We start from the raw sequence: 16,053 nt of genomic DNA, 5'->3' as shown, positions 1-16,053 counted from the left end.
AAGGCCTGCATGATGGATGAGCTACTATCTAGCCACACTCCACCAAGCTCTCCTCTACTTAACCCAGACCTGGGTTTGTTTACTCCAAGCAAATTAACCTTCGTGTCCTCATCTGAAAATGAGGATAATAATCGTCTGACTTCACAGGACTGTTGTGACCATTAAAAGAGATAATGCATTTGAAGTGCCCCGCGTATAGGAAGCACTCCATAAATGCGAGCTCTTCCTATTAGTCTCTACTCTCTCGGAGTCCTTAAAAGGCTTCTGCTGGAGTGCCTCATAATTTAGTAGCTAATTGCGTACGGTCTTATATAGTTCGCTACTATTTCTTCCAAGCTAATCATCTCTTTCTTCTGCATCATGAATTTCATGAAGGAATCGCTGTCTTTGTACTATGCAGACCTGCTCCTTTCCAGAACATGTCCACAGATATCCTTTTAGGTGTCTTTTCAATCTCCCACTTGCTCAGCTAACAGTTGAACATGGACAAGGCCCTCTACAATGTGTATTAGCAGACTGCTCTTTGTCGGAAAGATAAATCTCTCCGGAAGTTACTTCAGTGATTGTAAATCAGAGAAATTCACTTTGAAGAAAGAGCAAAGTGCATTTAAACATCCTAAAAGGAAGCTTCGCAACTTGAGAATTTTTAGGCTGCTGGGTTAAATACAAAATGATTATTAATCCTTCTTTGTGGGAATGCTCTGCCAGAGGTGAGAAGTCCCTGTGGCACGCTGTCCCTTTTTGAAGAGGAAAACACAATGCCGTGACGGTACGTGAAGCCCATTGCTAAGCAACAGAACCAGGTCTGGCCTGCACGGGAGTGAAAATTCTTCTGTGTTCGGTCTGATGAAGAATTATGAAATGGAAAGTGTTTAATAGGATCTAACCTGCATCAATAACACTCATCATCATCATTCTTCAGAGCACTAATCAGCAGTTGATAACAAATTTTCACAGGAGCCTCTGACAACAGCTCCCATTTTCTGTTGCTAAATGAAGGAGTTCAACAAGGTCTTGCATATTTGTTTTTTGTGGAAGATATGGATCTGTGTTCTAGGTTTAACCAGGGATATAAAAATCCATCTCAATTAATTTTGGGGGAGATTTTATTTATTTGAGAGAGAGCGCAGGCACAAGCAGGGGGAGGAGCAGAGGGGGAGGCAGAAGCAGGCTTGTCCCAGGACCCTGAGATCATGACCTGAGCCAAAGGCAGATGCTTAACTGGACTGAGCCACCCAGGTGCCCCTCAAGTAATTGCAATTCCAGTTAATATTTATGTAAAAATGTTTATTGGAATAATTAAACAAGGGTCTCCAGAAAGCCTCACCTGGAAGTTATTAGAAATGCAAATTCCCAAGCCCCAACCTGGGCCCTCTGAATCAGAAACCCAGGCAGCAGGGCCCAGTGCTTCCCCCGCTCCCTGAACCCCATCAGTGGCCTTCCTGGTGATTCGGATGCCCATTACAATTTGATAACCAGAGGCCTAGAGGATTGGGATTACTGGGTAAAAGTAGATAGTAAAGGGCTAAATTCGGTTTAGACCAGCTGGAACAACTGGGGCACCATTTGAACTGGGGAAGAAATTAATTCAGAAAGTAACCATAGAGGAAAAAAAAAAAAAAAAAAAAGAAAGCATGTGTCATGGAAGAGATTTTTCAAGATAGCCTGCACTTGCTTCCCATTGAAACTGGAGCCATTTATAAACACCTTTCACCCATTGTATCTATGAACAATCAGTTTTGGAAGAGATCATTTATCAAGAATATATAGTAGGTTCTTTGCTTTTGTTTTTTTTTTCCCCCCATCAGAAATAGTAAGGTAAAATGATGTCTGTTGCTTATAACACCAGAGACTGGTATCTGAGAAGTTTCAAATAAATTAAGATATGAAGTGTAGAACAAAATACATGCACATCAATATCATAAACTTGGCAACATTTTGAAAGTTTGAAATAATGGGCATTAACTCAGCCAAAACGACTGACAAGGCCATTGCTCAGTTTCATATCGAGAATTAAATCTGCTAAATGATGTCATTTCATTCCATCAGCTACTAGCCCTGCGACCCCAAATCACTTACTCCTCCTGGGCCCCCTGTTATACTTTTTGAATTCAGAACCATGTCTTAGTTCCTTTCCACATCCAGAATTCTGTGATGGGATAAGACCGCACATTCTGTGAAAGAGCTCATGTTTTTTTTTCCAAAGAGATAGACTACCCACTAGCTCACTTGCCTTTTATGAGAACACAATCCTTCTGTACCGCAAAAGAATGTTTCTCTTTGGACAACTGAATCTTAGAAAGCACACAATGACCATTGCTGTAGGTTCAGGAGAAAGGTCACACATTTGATAATGAACTGACTCTGGTAAATACTCTTTTGGATAATGTAATCCTTGAAGGATGGTTCTTGGGGGAAGAATGCTTTTGGGAAGCCAAATCTTGAGCTCCATGTGCTGTTTAAGTGAACTGCAGCCTTCCAGGAATGATCCATGAGCTCTAAATGGAAGCTAAGCTGCCTCCATTGGGTGAGTATTTCCAGGAAACCTGGCCAATCTGAAGGGAACATAGTATCACTAGGGCAGTAATTAGTAGTTAAAACTTTGGTATCAGACTGACTGTTATTTGAATCCTAGCTTTGCCACTTAGCTGGTTGTACCTACTTCTTAAGACTGTGCAAGGATTGGGGCACCTGGGTGGCTCAGTGTGTTAAGCCTCTGCCTTTGGCTCAGGTCATGATCTCGGGATTCTGGGATGGAGCCCCGCATTGGGCTCTCTGCCTGCCTCTCTGCCTCCTTGTGATCTCTGTCAAATAAACAAATAAAATCTTAAATTAAAAAAAAAAAAAAAGACTGTGCAAGGATTGAAAAAAGCTAAATAAGATGATATGTGTAAAGTATGGCCACAGTTCCTGGGAAGAAGTAAACGTTCAATAATTATTAGTTTAAAAAGTTAGGTTTAGCACTGTTAAAGGAAATTGGCTCATTCAAATTAGTCTTGGTGATTATGTTATTTTATATAAGAACCTGTGTTGTTTTGCATTTGGCTTATTCTTCATGTACGGTTGTGTCTTACTGACTAATTGATTCACTGACTTCTTCATTCAGGAACAATTTAGGGACACCTTGTGGGCTCAGTGGGTAGAATTGTGTGACTCTTAACGTCAGGTTCATGAGTTCGAGCCCCATGTTGGGCATGGAGCCTACTTAAAAGAAAAGAAAAAGGACTATTTATTAAGCACTTATGATGCGTCAGATTTTCTTCTAGACATTGGAAGCACAGCAGTAAACAAGACAGCAAAGGTCCCTGCTCTTATGGACATGCATGTTAGTGGGAGAAACAGAAAGGAAAAGAAACGAGTAAGAAGTAGTAAACAGACAACAAACAAGAAAATGGTGGTGATAAATGCTGAGAAAAAAAATGAAACCAGGGGTTGTGATAGAGTCTGAGGAAGCTTTAGATCAAGTGTTCAGGGAAGGCCTCTCTTGAGAGGTGACGTTTAAGATGACATCTGAATAACAAGATGGAGCAATTTTCTAGAGTCTGAGGAAGATATGATAGTGATTTAGGTGAGGGTAGGAGTGGTTAGGATGGAGAGAGACGTGATTGGGTTAGGAGACGTGGCAAGAGAATCAACAGAATTCACTGATGGTTTGGATGGAAGATATAAGGGAAAGAGAGGAATCAGGATGACTCCTATGGCCTTTGGCTTGTTGGGGTAGTGGTACCATCTGCAGACATGGAGCAGGTTGGGGAGGATGGGACCGGTGTAAGAAGAATCAGATGTCTGCATTTGGAAAGACTGAGTTGCCTGTTGAACTCTGAGTGGAGTTTTCAAGTAGGCAGCTGGGTACATGACACCGAAGTTAAACATTTGGGAGCTATTTTATGTTGCCTTTAGATAATATTTAATGGAGTGAGCTGGATGAGAGTACTTAGGGAAACAAGTACAGTTAAGAGAAGAGGCTGTAGGAGTATTCTTAAAATGTCAGGTACTTAGGACTTATAACAAAACTTTATTTTTATTTTTTAAAAAAGATTTTATTTATTTATTTGACAGAGAGAGAGCGAGCACAAGCAGGGGGAGCAGCAGGCAGAGAGAGAAGCAGACTCCCCTGGGAGGAAGGGAAACCCTTGTGGGGCTCGATCCTAGAACCCTGGGATCATGACCTGAGCCAAAGACAGATGCTTAACCGACTGAGCCACCCTGGTGCCCCATAACAAAACTTTAGAGTAATAGCATACAAATCTTATAAAATTATCCACAGAAAAATGAACTGAAAGGAATCTTTGACCTTCTTAGACTTTTTAGTGTATATAAATGGAGAAAAAAAAGAAGACTGGTTATAAATTCACTGGTCCTTTTTGCGTTCATTTGACCCATATTTTTGAGTGCCCACTGCAAGGCACCCTATTAGGTACTATGTATAAAATGAAATCAGAAGAACCAGTCATGTTGGCCAAAATATTTCCTGAACACATGGTGTGTTCATAGTGCTAGATGATTTGAGTAGAGACCATAAAAATGGAAAATCAATTCTCCATTCCCAAGAGAAGACAGTCCAAAGCTGCCACTGAAGAGCAGAACAAACCTCTCAAGGTCACAAGGAAAGAGTGTTTCCTTTTCTTTCCGCATATCTGATGTTCTTAGACCATTGACCATTAGGAAATCTATGTGGGCCAAAATGAATTTGGTGAAGTAGACCACAGTCTAAAACCATTTTGTCTTTTCCCCTCCCTTCTACTTCTGGTCAAAGGGAGGGCTTCCATGGGCAGCGAGAAGCTTATTTCAGTCCATTTCCTACCTGTAGCTGACTGGTGCTCCAAGCGCCCCAGGATTCACATCTCGTTATCTGGGGAGAAAAGACGTAAAGAATCTATTAGCACTTTTAATGGCTGATTTCTTTTCCCTATTAAATCCGACACGGTCTCCCTGAAGAACAGTTCTAATGCTTCCATATTAATATCCACTATTTGTTCAAAATTCTGTGCTTCCTGTATAGACGGTGGATGGCTTGGATGTACGCCCACTTATCAGTGCAAATGGAACGGAAGAGAAGCACCTCTTCAGGGCTAATGGTCATATCTGCTTTATTAAGATGCAGCTGAATGTTTGGGTGGATTGTTTTCAGAAAGAACAGACTGGGATCAATTATGGGGAAACAAAAATCATTATATTTAGTAGTCATTGTCTAATTTTTAAATGGGCTTTGTTAAATAAGCCCAGATAAAAGCTTAGTTCGTTCAAGTACTTGGTACATTCACTGATCAATCATCCTGGCAGAACCATGACAATGATGAAGTTCTGCTTAAAAACAAACACTCAAGAAGTTCCACATAGTTTTTTTTTTTTTTTTTTGTCGGTGTGGGCAATTGGTAATGGAAATACTTAGGGATTTTTTGAGGGGAGGTAAGGTCAAAATAATTTCTTGGTGCTTTAGGATGTCAAAATCTGTCGCCTCAGCCAAATGCTTGGCTATATGCTTAAACAGCTTCAAATGTGTGGTTTCAGTGTTGTTCCTTGAGCAACATTTTGACCCCTTTCCTGGCTGCCAGTATAGCTTGCTTCGATGTCACTTTCCTTGAACAAAAATAGAAGGTTGGTTATGAAACGTTGAGCTAATCCCTTACGTCTGCTATCCAAAGTGTATGGATTTCTCTTCAATCAACAGTACATAATGTGAGCCCAATAGATACTCAGCAGGGAACTTAGCTATGAAGTTTTGCCATTCTGAAGACTGAGATTCCGTTGTTAGCTAGTACTTGACAATCTCAGGGGCATTCATTTCTAGTTTCTATAAGTCACTGCATTTAATTACACCACCGGAAAGTCAGACTTAGATTGTATTATCTTCTGCTTTCTGTTGGGTTAATACTAGGAAGGTACATTTGAACATTTTGGTATCTTATACAAAATAACAGGAAAATCATGGGATTAATTGATCTAATGTTCCTTATATAAAGAATCACATGATAAATTCCTGCTTGAAACCAGCATTGGTTTTTTTTGTGAATACCATGGAACTGAGAGCTTATTTTAGCATGCCCTAATATCTTCAGGTGTCCTAATATCTTAAATTCTTTACTGGCTTCTTATCCATCTTTTAAGTGTATCTAGTACAGTTTTACAACTACGGCAAGCTTTTTGAATAAAAATAGGGGAGTTCACCTCCTTAAAGAGGCTCTCTGGAAACTCAGTTAAAATCAGTTCCTCTCCCCTATCCCCCTGACTAGTTTTTCTTTTCAAAGCATGTCTCCTTCATTTTAATTGTAATTGCATTGTATCATAATTATTAATTATTTTTTATTTCCTTGTTTATGTTTGTATCCTCTAGACTCCAGGCTCTGTGAAGACAGACTCTCTTTCAGAATGTTAGCCCTAGCTGATCGTAACACAGTAAATGTTCAATAAAAATGTCAAATTATGAATAAATTGCAGTAATTCTAGTACTATCAATCACTAAAGTATTATAATACTTTAAACATCCAGATATATTGTTGGGATATTATGTTAGACAATGATAATTTGCATAATAATGCATGTGGCTCTTTTAAAGATGTGCTTATTTATTTTTTATTTTTGAGATCACAAGTAGGCAGAGAGGCAGAGAGAGAGGAGGAAGCAGGCTCCCCGCTGAACAGAGAGCCCAATGCGGGGCTCCATCCCAGGACCCTGGGATCATGACCTGAGCCAAAGGCAGAATCTTTAACACACTGAGCCACCCAGGTGCCCCTCTTTGTCTCTTTTAAAGGATTTATCACTCGGGTTTTTACAAACTCTCCCAGAATTTTTACAATAAGCAATAAGTAACCTGAGAGCAAAACAAAATATTAGAGAACTTAAGGAATCATTAGAATTCATAACTTAGTAGAGAAAAATTCATTAGCACACATGATTCAGGTAATATTATTTACAGCATAATCCTTTTATCAGGAGTTATACAGAAAGAGGGACTATTCATGGCTGCACATTCCAAGTATAGTTTTAGGATTTACAGTTACAGAGATAGAGGCCTGTATTTCCATTAACAAATTCTGTCCCTAAGTCTTTTTGGGAATGGGAGAGTACGGAGAAGGAAAGCTGCGTGAGACTCCTACTGCACGCTCAGAAAACAGCAAACGTGAAATGGGGATAAGGATTCAGGTCCAGAAGTCTTCATATCTACCTGACATGGGTATCTCCTTTACCATCTTCCTCTTCTACTTCTTTCCTCCTCTCTTCTATTCCTTTCTTTGTCCTTTCCTTTAGTTGTCAGATCTCCTTAGTCTTCTCAGGTCTGTGACAGTTTCATGACTTTGTCACTTTTTTTTTTTTAAAGATTTTATTTATTTATTTGACAGAGAGAGATCACAAGTAGGCAGAGAGGCAGGCAGAGAGAGAGGAGGAAGCAGGCTCCCTGCAGAGCAGAGAGCCCGATGCGGGGCTCGATCCCAGGACCCTGAGATCATGACCTGAGCCGAAGGCAGCGGCCTAATCCACTGAGCCACCCAGGCACCCCACACTTGTCAGATATTTTGTGGAAGGTCTCTCAATTTGGTTTCACCTGATGTTTCCTCATGAAAAGACTGGGATTAAGAATTTGGGGGAAGGGTAGCACAGATAGCCCTTCTGGTCACATCATATCTGGGCACATGATGTCAATATGATTTATTTCTAGTGATGTTAACCTCAATCATTTGGCCCAGGTGGTGTCTGCCAGATTTCTCTGCTATAAAGTTTTTTTTTCCCCCTTTCTATACTCTACTGGTCAGAAGTGTGTGACTTTTTGTACCCAGCTTTACTGAGATATAATTGAAGAATAAAAGTTGTTTACATTTATGCCAGTACATGTGATTTTTTGGATATATGCAAATTGATTTCCACAGTCAAGCTTATTAACATAGCTATCCTTAACATAGCTATCATTTTTTCATGTGAGGTGAGAACATTTAAGATCTACTCTTTCAGCAAATTTCAAGGATGCAACATGCTATTAATGATAGCCACCATACTCTCCATTAGAGACCCAGAACTTACTCATCCTACATAACTCAAACTTTGTAGCCTTTGGCCAACATTTCCCCATTTTCCCCACCCCCAACCCCTGAAACCACCGTTATACTTTCTGCTTCTGTGAGTTTGACTTTTTCAGATTTCACATGTTAAGTGCGATCATGTAGTATTTGTCTTTCTGTATCTGGCTTATTTTGCTTAGCATAATACTCTCTGTATTCATCCACGTTGGAGTGTATGACAAGATTTCCTTCTCTCTCTCTGTCTCTCTTTTTTTAAGACTATTTTTTTTAAGGAGCAGTTTAAGGTTCACAGCAAAATTGAAGAAAAGGTATAGAGATTTGCCTATATGCCCTGTCCCACACGGATACAGACTTCCTCATTAGCAACATCCTCTAGCAGAGGATAATGTAATACTTGTTACAATTGATGACCCTATATTGACACATCATAATCACCCAAAGTTTATAATTTACTTTGGGTTCATGCTCGCTGTTCTACATTCTTTGGGTTTGGACGAATGTATAATGACATGTATCCACCATTATGACATCACACAGAGTATTTTTACTGCCCTAAAAATCCTCTGTGACTCTCCTATTCATACTCTCCTCCCAGTCTCATGGCAACTACCGAGCTTTTTACTGTCTCCCTAGTTTTGCCTTTCCTAGAATGTCATATAGTTGGGACGTACAGTGTAGTCTTTTCTGATTGGCTTCTTTCTCTTAGTAATATGCATTTAAGTTTCCCCCATGTCTTTTCATGCTTTATGGCTCATTTCTTTTTTCAGGGGATGAATAGTATTCCACTGTCTACATGTGTGACAGTATAAATATCCACTACTTACTGAAGGACATTGTAGTTGCTTTCAGATTAGGCAATTATGAACAAAGCTGCTGTAAACATTTGTGTCAGTTTTTTGTGTGAACATGTTTTCAACGCCTCTGAGTAAATGCCAAGGAAGACAATTGCTGGATCATAGGATAAGAGTATATTATGTTTTGTAAAAAACTGCCAAACTATCTCCCAAAATAGCTCTACCATCGTGCATTCCCACTAACAATGAATGAGAGCTCTTGTTGTTCAATGTCTTTATCAGCATTCGGCGTTGTCAGAGTTTTGGGTTGTGATCGTTCTAATAGGTCTGATTTTCTTAAGAGCCAAATAGATGTATATTCAGAATTATATATGCACATATACATATAAGCTCATATTTTCTTTATCCATTCATCTACCAGTGGACACTTTTGTTGATTCCATATCTTGACTTTTGTGTATAATTCTGCAATGAACATGGGAGTTCAGATATTGGTTTTGGATACTGATTTAATTTCCTTTGGATCTATACTCAGAAATGGGATTGCTGAATCATATGATAGATCTACTTTTAATTTTTTTACGAATCTCCATACTGTTTTCCATATGGCTGTACCAATAGAACTGTGTAACTTTTTTTTTTTAATCAAGAATTTGAGAGTTATTTTTTATTTTTAAAAAGATTTTATTTTTTATTTATTTGACAGAGAGAGAGAGAGAGAGAGCACGCACAAGCAGGGGAGGGGCAGAAGGAGAGGAAGGAGAAGCAGATGCCCTGCTGAGCAGGGAGCTTGACCCCCACCCACCCCAGGACCGTGACCTGAGCAGAAGGCAGACACTTAACCGATTGAGCCACCCAGGCACCCCTTAAAAGTTATTTTATTTAGTTTCTAAGCTTATGGGAATTACTGAAGCTTTTTGTTAAAATTTCTAATTTTACTGTGAAATGGTGGAGAACATAGTTTGTAGTCTGTTGATTTTTGGAATTTATCGACGTTTCTCTGTAACTTAATTCATGATCTATTTCTGTAACTGTTTCAAGTATGCTTGAAAAGAATCTGTTTTTCCCCATGGCTTAATTTCCACATTCATGAAACAGGAAGAACCGAAAATGTCTGACTCCTTTGATTTTTGTTTTGAAGTTTGCAGAACTAGAGACCAAACTGAAAGACAGAAAAATAGTACATTTGTTCTCTTTGGCTCTTTATTTTGCAACCTAACAATGGGTATACAACTTGACACAAGTAAACACCATAGGGGAAAGAGAAAAAGGAAAATATCTGTCCTTCCTGAAAATAGATTTGTTACCACTGGGTAACAGGTGCTTAATCCTCTGTGGGGGCACATTTCCAGCCTACAGAGAGGGAAGAAATACAGTGGAGGCATAGTCATCTGTGATAGTGATTCTGATCTGTGCTTGACTTTTCAGGCCCCTGGCTTTAGACATTTTATATGAGTGAAGCTAAACCTTTGTTGAGCTGCTCCGAAGTATCATTGTATGGTAATGTGGGATGGTGATCTGCAGTGAGCTGACTGTGGCCAGGTGGCTAGTCACTTAGGGACACCATAAGGGCTCATCTAAATTTGCCATTGGAAGAGGAATTTAACGATCAGGGGGGCTTCACCTTATGGATTTAAGTCAGATCCTTAATAACCAGCCTCTTAAGTTGCTTCCCATCTGGACTCCACGCCCCTCTGCTCCTGCACTAACTCTTCTCTTGCTGCCTCTTACGCTCCTTTCTTCTCTTCTGTGAACTCTCAGGGAACTCACTGTTGGGGTCTCCCCCCCCGCCCACTTCCCTGGACGTCATCATCAATGCCTCCTTCTAGTTCCCAGAAGATCTCAAGCCTTTCCAAATAGGACAAGTCATTAGGAAGTGTTTTAAGCTCGGTAGTTTTATATGGGTGTGCTTTGTGCCATTTATTTCAACTTCAGCAAATGTTTGAAAAGTATCAAAGTTTATAGCTGGGAAAATTACACCCCAAAGTCTGTAATCTCAGCTATTGCTAGGATCGCAAGAGGTCTGCACTTTATCTAGATGAAGGCAGAGAATGTTGCTAATACCTGTCCACATACAAATGATAAATCTTGCTCAGGAAAGGAAAGCAGTTCCAGAGGAGAAAAAAGAAAAAAGAGGAAGAGAGGGAAGAGAGTACTAGGAACTCAGGAGTATCAAGTGGGTGGTGGCAACGGAATGATTTGTCAATGTTTTGACTGTCATTAGAACAACAGACTCTTCACCACACATGACTGTGTGGTATACTGTGTATTGGAAAGGGCATGAAATTGGAAGGACCTGGTTAGAATTCAGGTTTTGCCATATATTAGCTGTGAAATTTTGGCTAGGACATTTGTCCACTTTGATTCCACAGTCTTCACATATGTAAAATGCTAATAATAGGGGCCTGGGTGGCTCAGTCTGTTAAGCTTCTGCCTTTTGGCTCGGGTCATGATCCCAGGGTCCAGGGATCAAGCCCCACATTGGGTTCCCTGCTCAGTGGGGAGCCTGCTTCTCCCTTACCCTCTGCCTGCCACTCCCCTTGCTTGTGCACTCTCTCTGTCAAATAAAATCTTAAAAAAAAATAAAATGCTAATAGTAATAAAACTTGCCACCCATGTAAAAAAATTGTCTCTGCTGGCATAATAAAATGGTATATTGGTGTAGTAACACTTTAAACTGGTCACAAAAATTAGGTTTTGAGGAGTGAGGTTTAGAATTGCTTTCCATTGATTTGCTTACAAAGACTTTCATCTTCCATTAGAGGTGTTGGTTAAGAAAACCTTTACAGGGGTGCCTGGGTGGCTCAGTGGGTTAAGGCCTCTGCCTTGGGCTCAGGTCGTGATCTCAGGGTCCTGGGATCGAGCCCCGCGTCGGACTCTCTGCTCTGCAGGGAGTCTGCTTCCTCCTCTCTCTCTGCCTGCCTCTCTGCTTAGTTGTGATTTCTCTCTGTCAAATAAATAAAATATTAAAAAAAAAAAAAAAAAAAAAAAAAAAGAAAACCTTTACAGAAATAATGATATTTGAGATATTTTTCCTTTTACCGTCAACCAATTTTTATCAGGTGTATGACTTTCTGCAGATATCACCCAATTGATTTAAAAGTGAATCAAAGAATGTGTTTATTGATTGCCTCATTTCATAAAGGAATTCAGGAATGACCCTCCTTCTGATATTCTGATATATCTATATATTTGGGTCATGCATTTGTCTTGCCTTCCGAATGAAAAATGTGAACTCAGCAGGTCACTCCCCAGTAACAGCTGTTCTCTTTTTAGAATGTCTTTCTGTACTTCGGATGCTGGAAAACTGCAAACTACATGCCCCAGACACCCTTGCTGCACATGGTCTACGTGCGAAATAGCTTTCACCAATTGCATACATCAGAGTAAGATCTGAGGTGCTGTTTTAATGCTGCTGACAAATACAGCTGTGGAGACCTTGGTTTTTCTGCAGCAGTGTTTCAGTGTCCAGTCATTTGATCTGTCAGTGTCGAGAAGAGGCAGGGACTGTGGAGTGGTGGCTTCCCAACTTGGCTTTGCCAGTTGCGGTCAGTTAGGTGGTGGTGAGTAGGGAGCAATTTTCAGATGCTCAGACCTCTTCCAGCCTAAGGGTTGTGAATGTCCTCAATTCCTCATGACAAATCCTTTTCTTTCTAGAGTAGTTAGCTGGTTGCTGCCACTGAATCCTGACTTAGGGACTTGTAATCACTTTGTGGATAGAAACTCTGTGATATAAAATGATATAAACGATCCTGCATTTTAGTGGAGGGAAGTAGATGGCAGATAATTCAGTAAAACTTTTAATAAGGTGATGTTACGTGCTACAGATAAAAACAAAGTTGGTAAAAGGATGGGGAGCGCAGATGAATGTTTCAATTTTAAATAGGGTGCTTGTGGAAAGCTTCGCTGATAAGGTGACTTTTGAGACCTATCTATTATGTCAGTTGTGTGCAAGGCTGTGGCGGAGTTCCTGCGTTAAGATACTTCTTTCCTTAGATAACCCCCCTAAGTGATGCTACTATTTTCCGTCTCTAGGCGAGTATACTGTTTACCCACAGCAAACATGGCGGAAAAGGCTTCAGTTCGACACTGGGTTTCCTCTCCTCCTATAAAGATGGCTACAGCACTTCCTGTGTTTTGCCCTCAATAAAGATGGCGACAACACTTCCTGTTGAGGGTTTTCGCCTTCAACAAAGATGGTGGTTATGGTACAGGTTCCCTAACAGTCTGGATTCCGGTTGCGGTTTCTTTCTTTCTTTCTCTCTCTTTTTTTAAATATACGTGTTTGCAGACGTAAGTAACAGGAAACCAGCAACCCCGTATCCATTTTTTCACGAAGGCCCGCACCGTGGCGTCTGCGGCCTGGGCCCTGCGTGGCTCCCCCTCCCCCCCAAACCCCGCAACGTGTTCGCGGCATTTCCGAGCCGGGTCGGGGTGGCGGTAGGGATGGCGGGGGGCGGGGGGCGCTCCCCCTTCGGTCCGCTCTGAAATCATCCCCAACACCCACTTTTTAGCTTGTCAGATTGCCTCGAAAATCCCTCATAGTTCTTCCTGTTCGTAACACAGCAGGACTTAAGCTGGCGAGGCAGGGAATAAAAAGTTCCAAATGGGCGTTGGTGGCCCAAAGTGCACACCCTACCCCTCACCTGCCACCTCCCGGACTTCACCGAGGGCTGCTCAAAGGAGTGGGGTCGGGTCGCCGGCCCTTTGTACTTTCTGTGGGTTCCCGGAAGCCCCATCTGCCCCCCACCCCTTTTCTTTACCTTCATAGCCTCCACACAAGCGCCTTCAAACTCGAGCAGTGGTCTTGAAAACAAGCCTCAAACTCGTGCTTGACTACTGACCACGACTGGTGTGTGGACATTTTTTTCTTGTAAAGAAAAAAAAAAATCCCTATTAAATGTCCCGTACACATGCAGTCCGGGCAGTGTTGTGAAAGAGATTCGGAATTCTTAGAGGGAAGCGGCAGAGTCTGTGACCATATATAAGGTTTATTGCAGAGGCGGACACAATAAATATTTTTTCTTGGGGTTGATGGTGTATAGGGCTTTTCTCTTAGGGAAGAGAACCTTAAGCTTACTGGTACTCAACCAGTTTCTGGCGCCCACTCCCATGGCTATGCAGGTTCAGCAAATGCGGACGGTCAGAAGGGCACCTGCGTGCATGTTGGTCGTTTCTCTGGTATTGGGGTGTATCTGATGCAGGCTATGTTAAAATAAAGCCACTGTTTCTTTTTAAGTATGTTAAAATGAAATGCTGCTCTGTAATTCTCAGATCACGCTGCTTTTTTTTTTTTTTTAAGGTTTTATTTATTTATTTGACAGACAGAGGTCACAAGTAGGCAGAGGGGCAGGCAGAGAGAGAGGAGGAAGCAGGCTCCCCGCTGAGCAGAGAGCCCGATGCGGGGCTCGATGCGGGGACCCTGGGATCATGACCTGAGCTGAAGGCAGAGGCTTAACCTACTGAGCCACCCAGGCGCCCCAATTGTTCATTATGTTTGGAAACGTTCAAAAATTAATTTGCTTTGGCTTAACGGCTGTGTACTAAACACCATGGCCTGGACTCTGCTACGGTTCAAAGTGGTATCTGACCTTAAGGATCTTGCATTGCCTGTGGGATGCTGTGTTTAGGGGTTGGTCAGCTCCCCGTAATCTGAGCTCCTATTTTGTCTCTTCCCAGGGAGAAATGGAGGCTAGAGACAAGCAAGTGCTTCGCTCCCTTCGGCTGGAGCTGGGTGCCGAGGTCCTGGTGGAGGGACTGGTTCTTCAGTATCTTTACCAGGAAGGGGTCTTGACAGAAAACCACGTTCAAGAAATCAAAGCTCAGGCCACAGGCCTCCGGAAAACAATGCTGCTGCTGGATATCCTACCTTCCAGAGGCCCTAAAGCATTTGATGCGTTCCTAGATTCCCTGCAGGAATTTCCCTGGGTTAGGGAGAAGCTGGAGAAGGCAAGGGAAGAAGCCGTAACTGAGCTGCCTGCAGGTAGGCCTCAAAAAGATCACTGCAAACCAGACTCAAAAGTGTTGAAACTGTGTCCTTCGGATGTGAAGTTGGGGTTTTAGGCTGGGAGTCGAGAAGAGTTTGGACTGAAGGCCTGCGGCATTGGAGGCACAGGGTGAGGAGGTGGAATTAGGAAGTGCAGGGAAGGAAGAATGAGCCATGATCCCCAGGGTGAGGCGGGAGGTCAGGGAATACACTTAGAAATGCTTCCAGGGAAACTTGGCAAGTCACTGGGGAGGCATGTTCTCATCTGAGAGCCAGGTCATATCTCAGCCCTTGGCACTGGGCACCATTTGGAAAGTGCAGATGGGAAAGCAGGCATTAGGCTTATGGGTAACTGATTTGTGGGGTGCCAGAGCGGCTGGAGGGAGAAGGTCAGCTTCATGAAGGAGGAGACAGCCTCTAGGAAGGCATGCCTTCCACCTGTTCCCTAGGCTACCCTGCACGGCCAAAGGGGATTATTTAGAAAGCTGGTTAAGTAAGTTTTTAAAGGTTATTGATTTCAAGTCGGTCTTCTTAGTTTGGCTTTGTTCAGACACCCGGAGCATCCAGTGTTATAGGACTAGTAGTTTGGGGAGGGTTGCATTTTGACTTTAAAGAATGTTGGAAGCTATGGAGAAGAGAAACAGTCCCGGTGCAATGAGCTTGGCTTGTCGCAGGATGGAGACGTGATGTAAAACGTTTTCCCTCTTAACAACTCCATGACTTCTACTGTCTTACAAAGTTGGAGGAGCAGAGAACTGAGTCGGTAAAATAATTAATTAATTAATTAATTAAAAATAAATAAATAGAAGAAAACATCTATAAATAAATTAAAATTAATTTAAAAAGACATAAAATAAAAAAATAAAAAAATTGCAAGTTGACTTGCAAATTTGGAACAGTTAGGAAATGAACATGCTCTGGAGTGTTTGAAAGCAGTGATAGTTAGAACTCCTCCGGGACAGTGGTCCTCAGACTTCGTTGTTGCAGTTGTAAAATACCAGCATAACCGGTTAGAAAGCAAATGCCAGTAATAAAAGACCAGTTTTATTATTTTTGCCCCATGGAACCTCATATTTGTTTTCATTTTTGGGTTTTCTTTTTTTATGGACCTTATATTTTGAATGATTTTTCAGACCCCAAGTGCTAACTAATCATGATGAATCCTTCTGTTTTTATTAATGACAGATGTCTGGATATCTGCTCTGCACGAGATAACCCCTTAACTTAGGAAAGCTTGGTTAAATCGCAGGGGAAAAAG

At 41.5% G+C, this 16,053-nt stretch overlaps 1 protein-coding gene across 3 annotated transcripts in view; it reads left to right on the top strand.

The window, feature by feature from the left end:
• The first annotated feature begins 12,971 nt into the window (after positions 1–12,971).
• Positions 12,972–16,053, top strand: part of CRADD (CASP2 and RIPK1 domain containing adaptor with death domain) — a 179,997-nt gene continuing 176,915 nt past the window's right edge. The window contains exons 1-2 of one of the 3 annotated variants that reach the window (XM_046012279.1): positions 12,972–13,102; positions 14,489–14,792. In XM_046012279.1, coding sequence (XP_045868235.1) covers positions 14,495–14,792 — 298 coding nt within the window. In that variant the 5' untranslated portion in view covers positions 12,972–13,102; positions 14,489–14,494. Of the gene's footprint in view, positions 13,103–13,131; positions 13,250–13,580; positions 13,662–14,488; positions 14,793–16,053 lie in introns of those variants that run through there. The other 2 variants (XM_046012280.1, XM_046012281.1) reach the window with 2 other exon arrangements.

Source organism: Meles meles, chromosome 7, assembly GCF_922984935.1.
Source record: "Meles meles chromosome 7, mMelMel3.1 paternal haplotype, whole genome shotgun sequence".
NCBI lineage: Eukaryota > Metazoa > Chordata > Mammalia > Carnivora > Mustelidae > Meles > Meles meles.
Note: the sequence above shows the minus strand (reverse complement) of the source record. Positions and strands in the feature narration are given on the sequence as shown.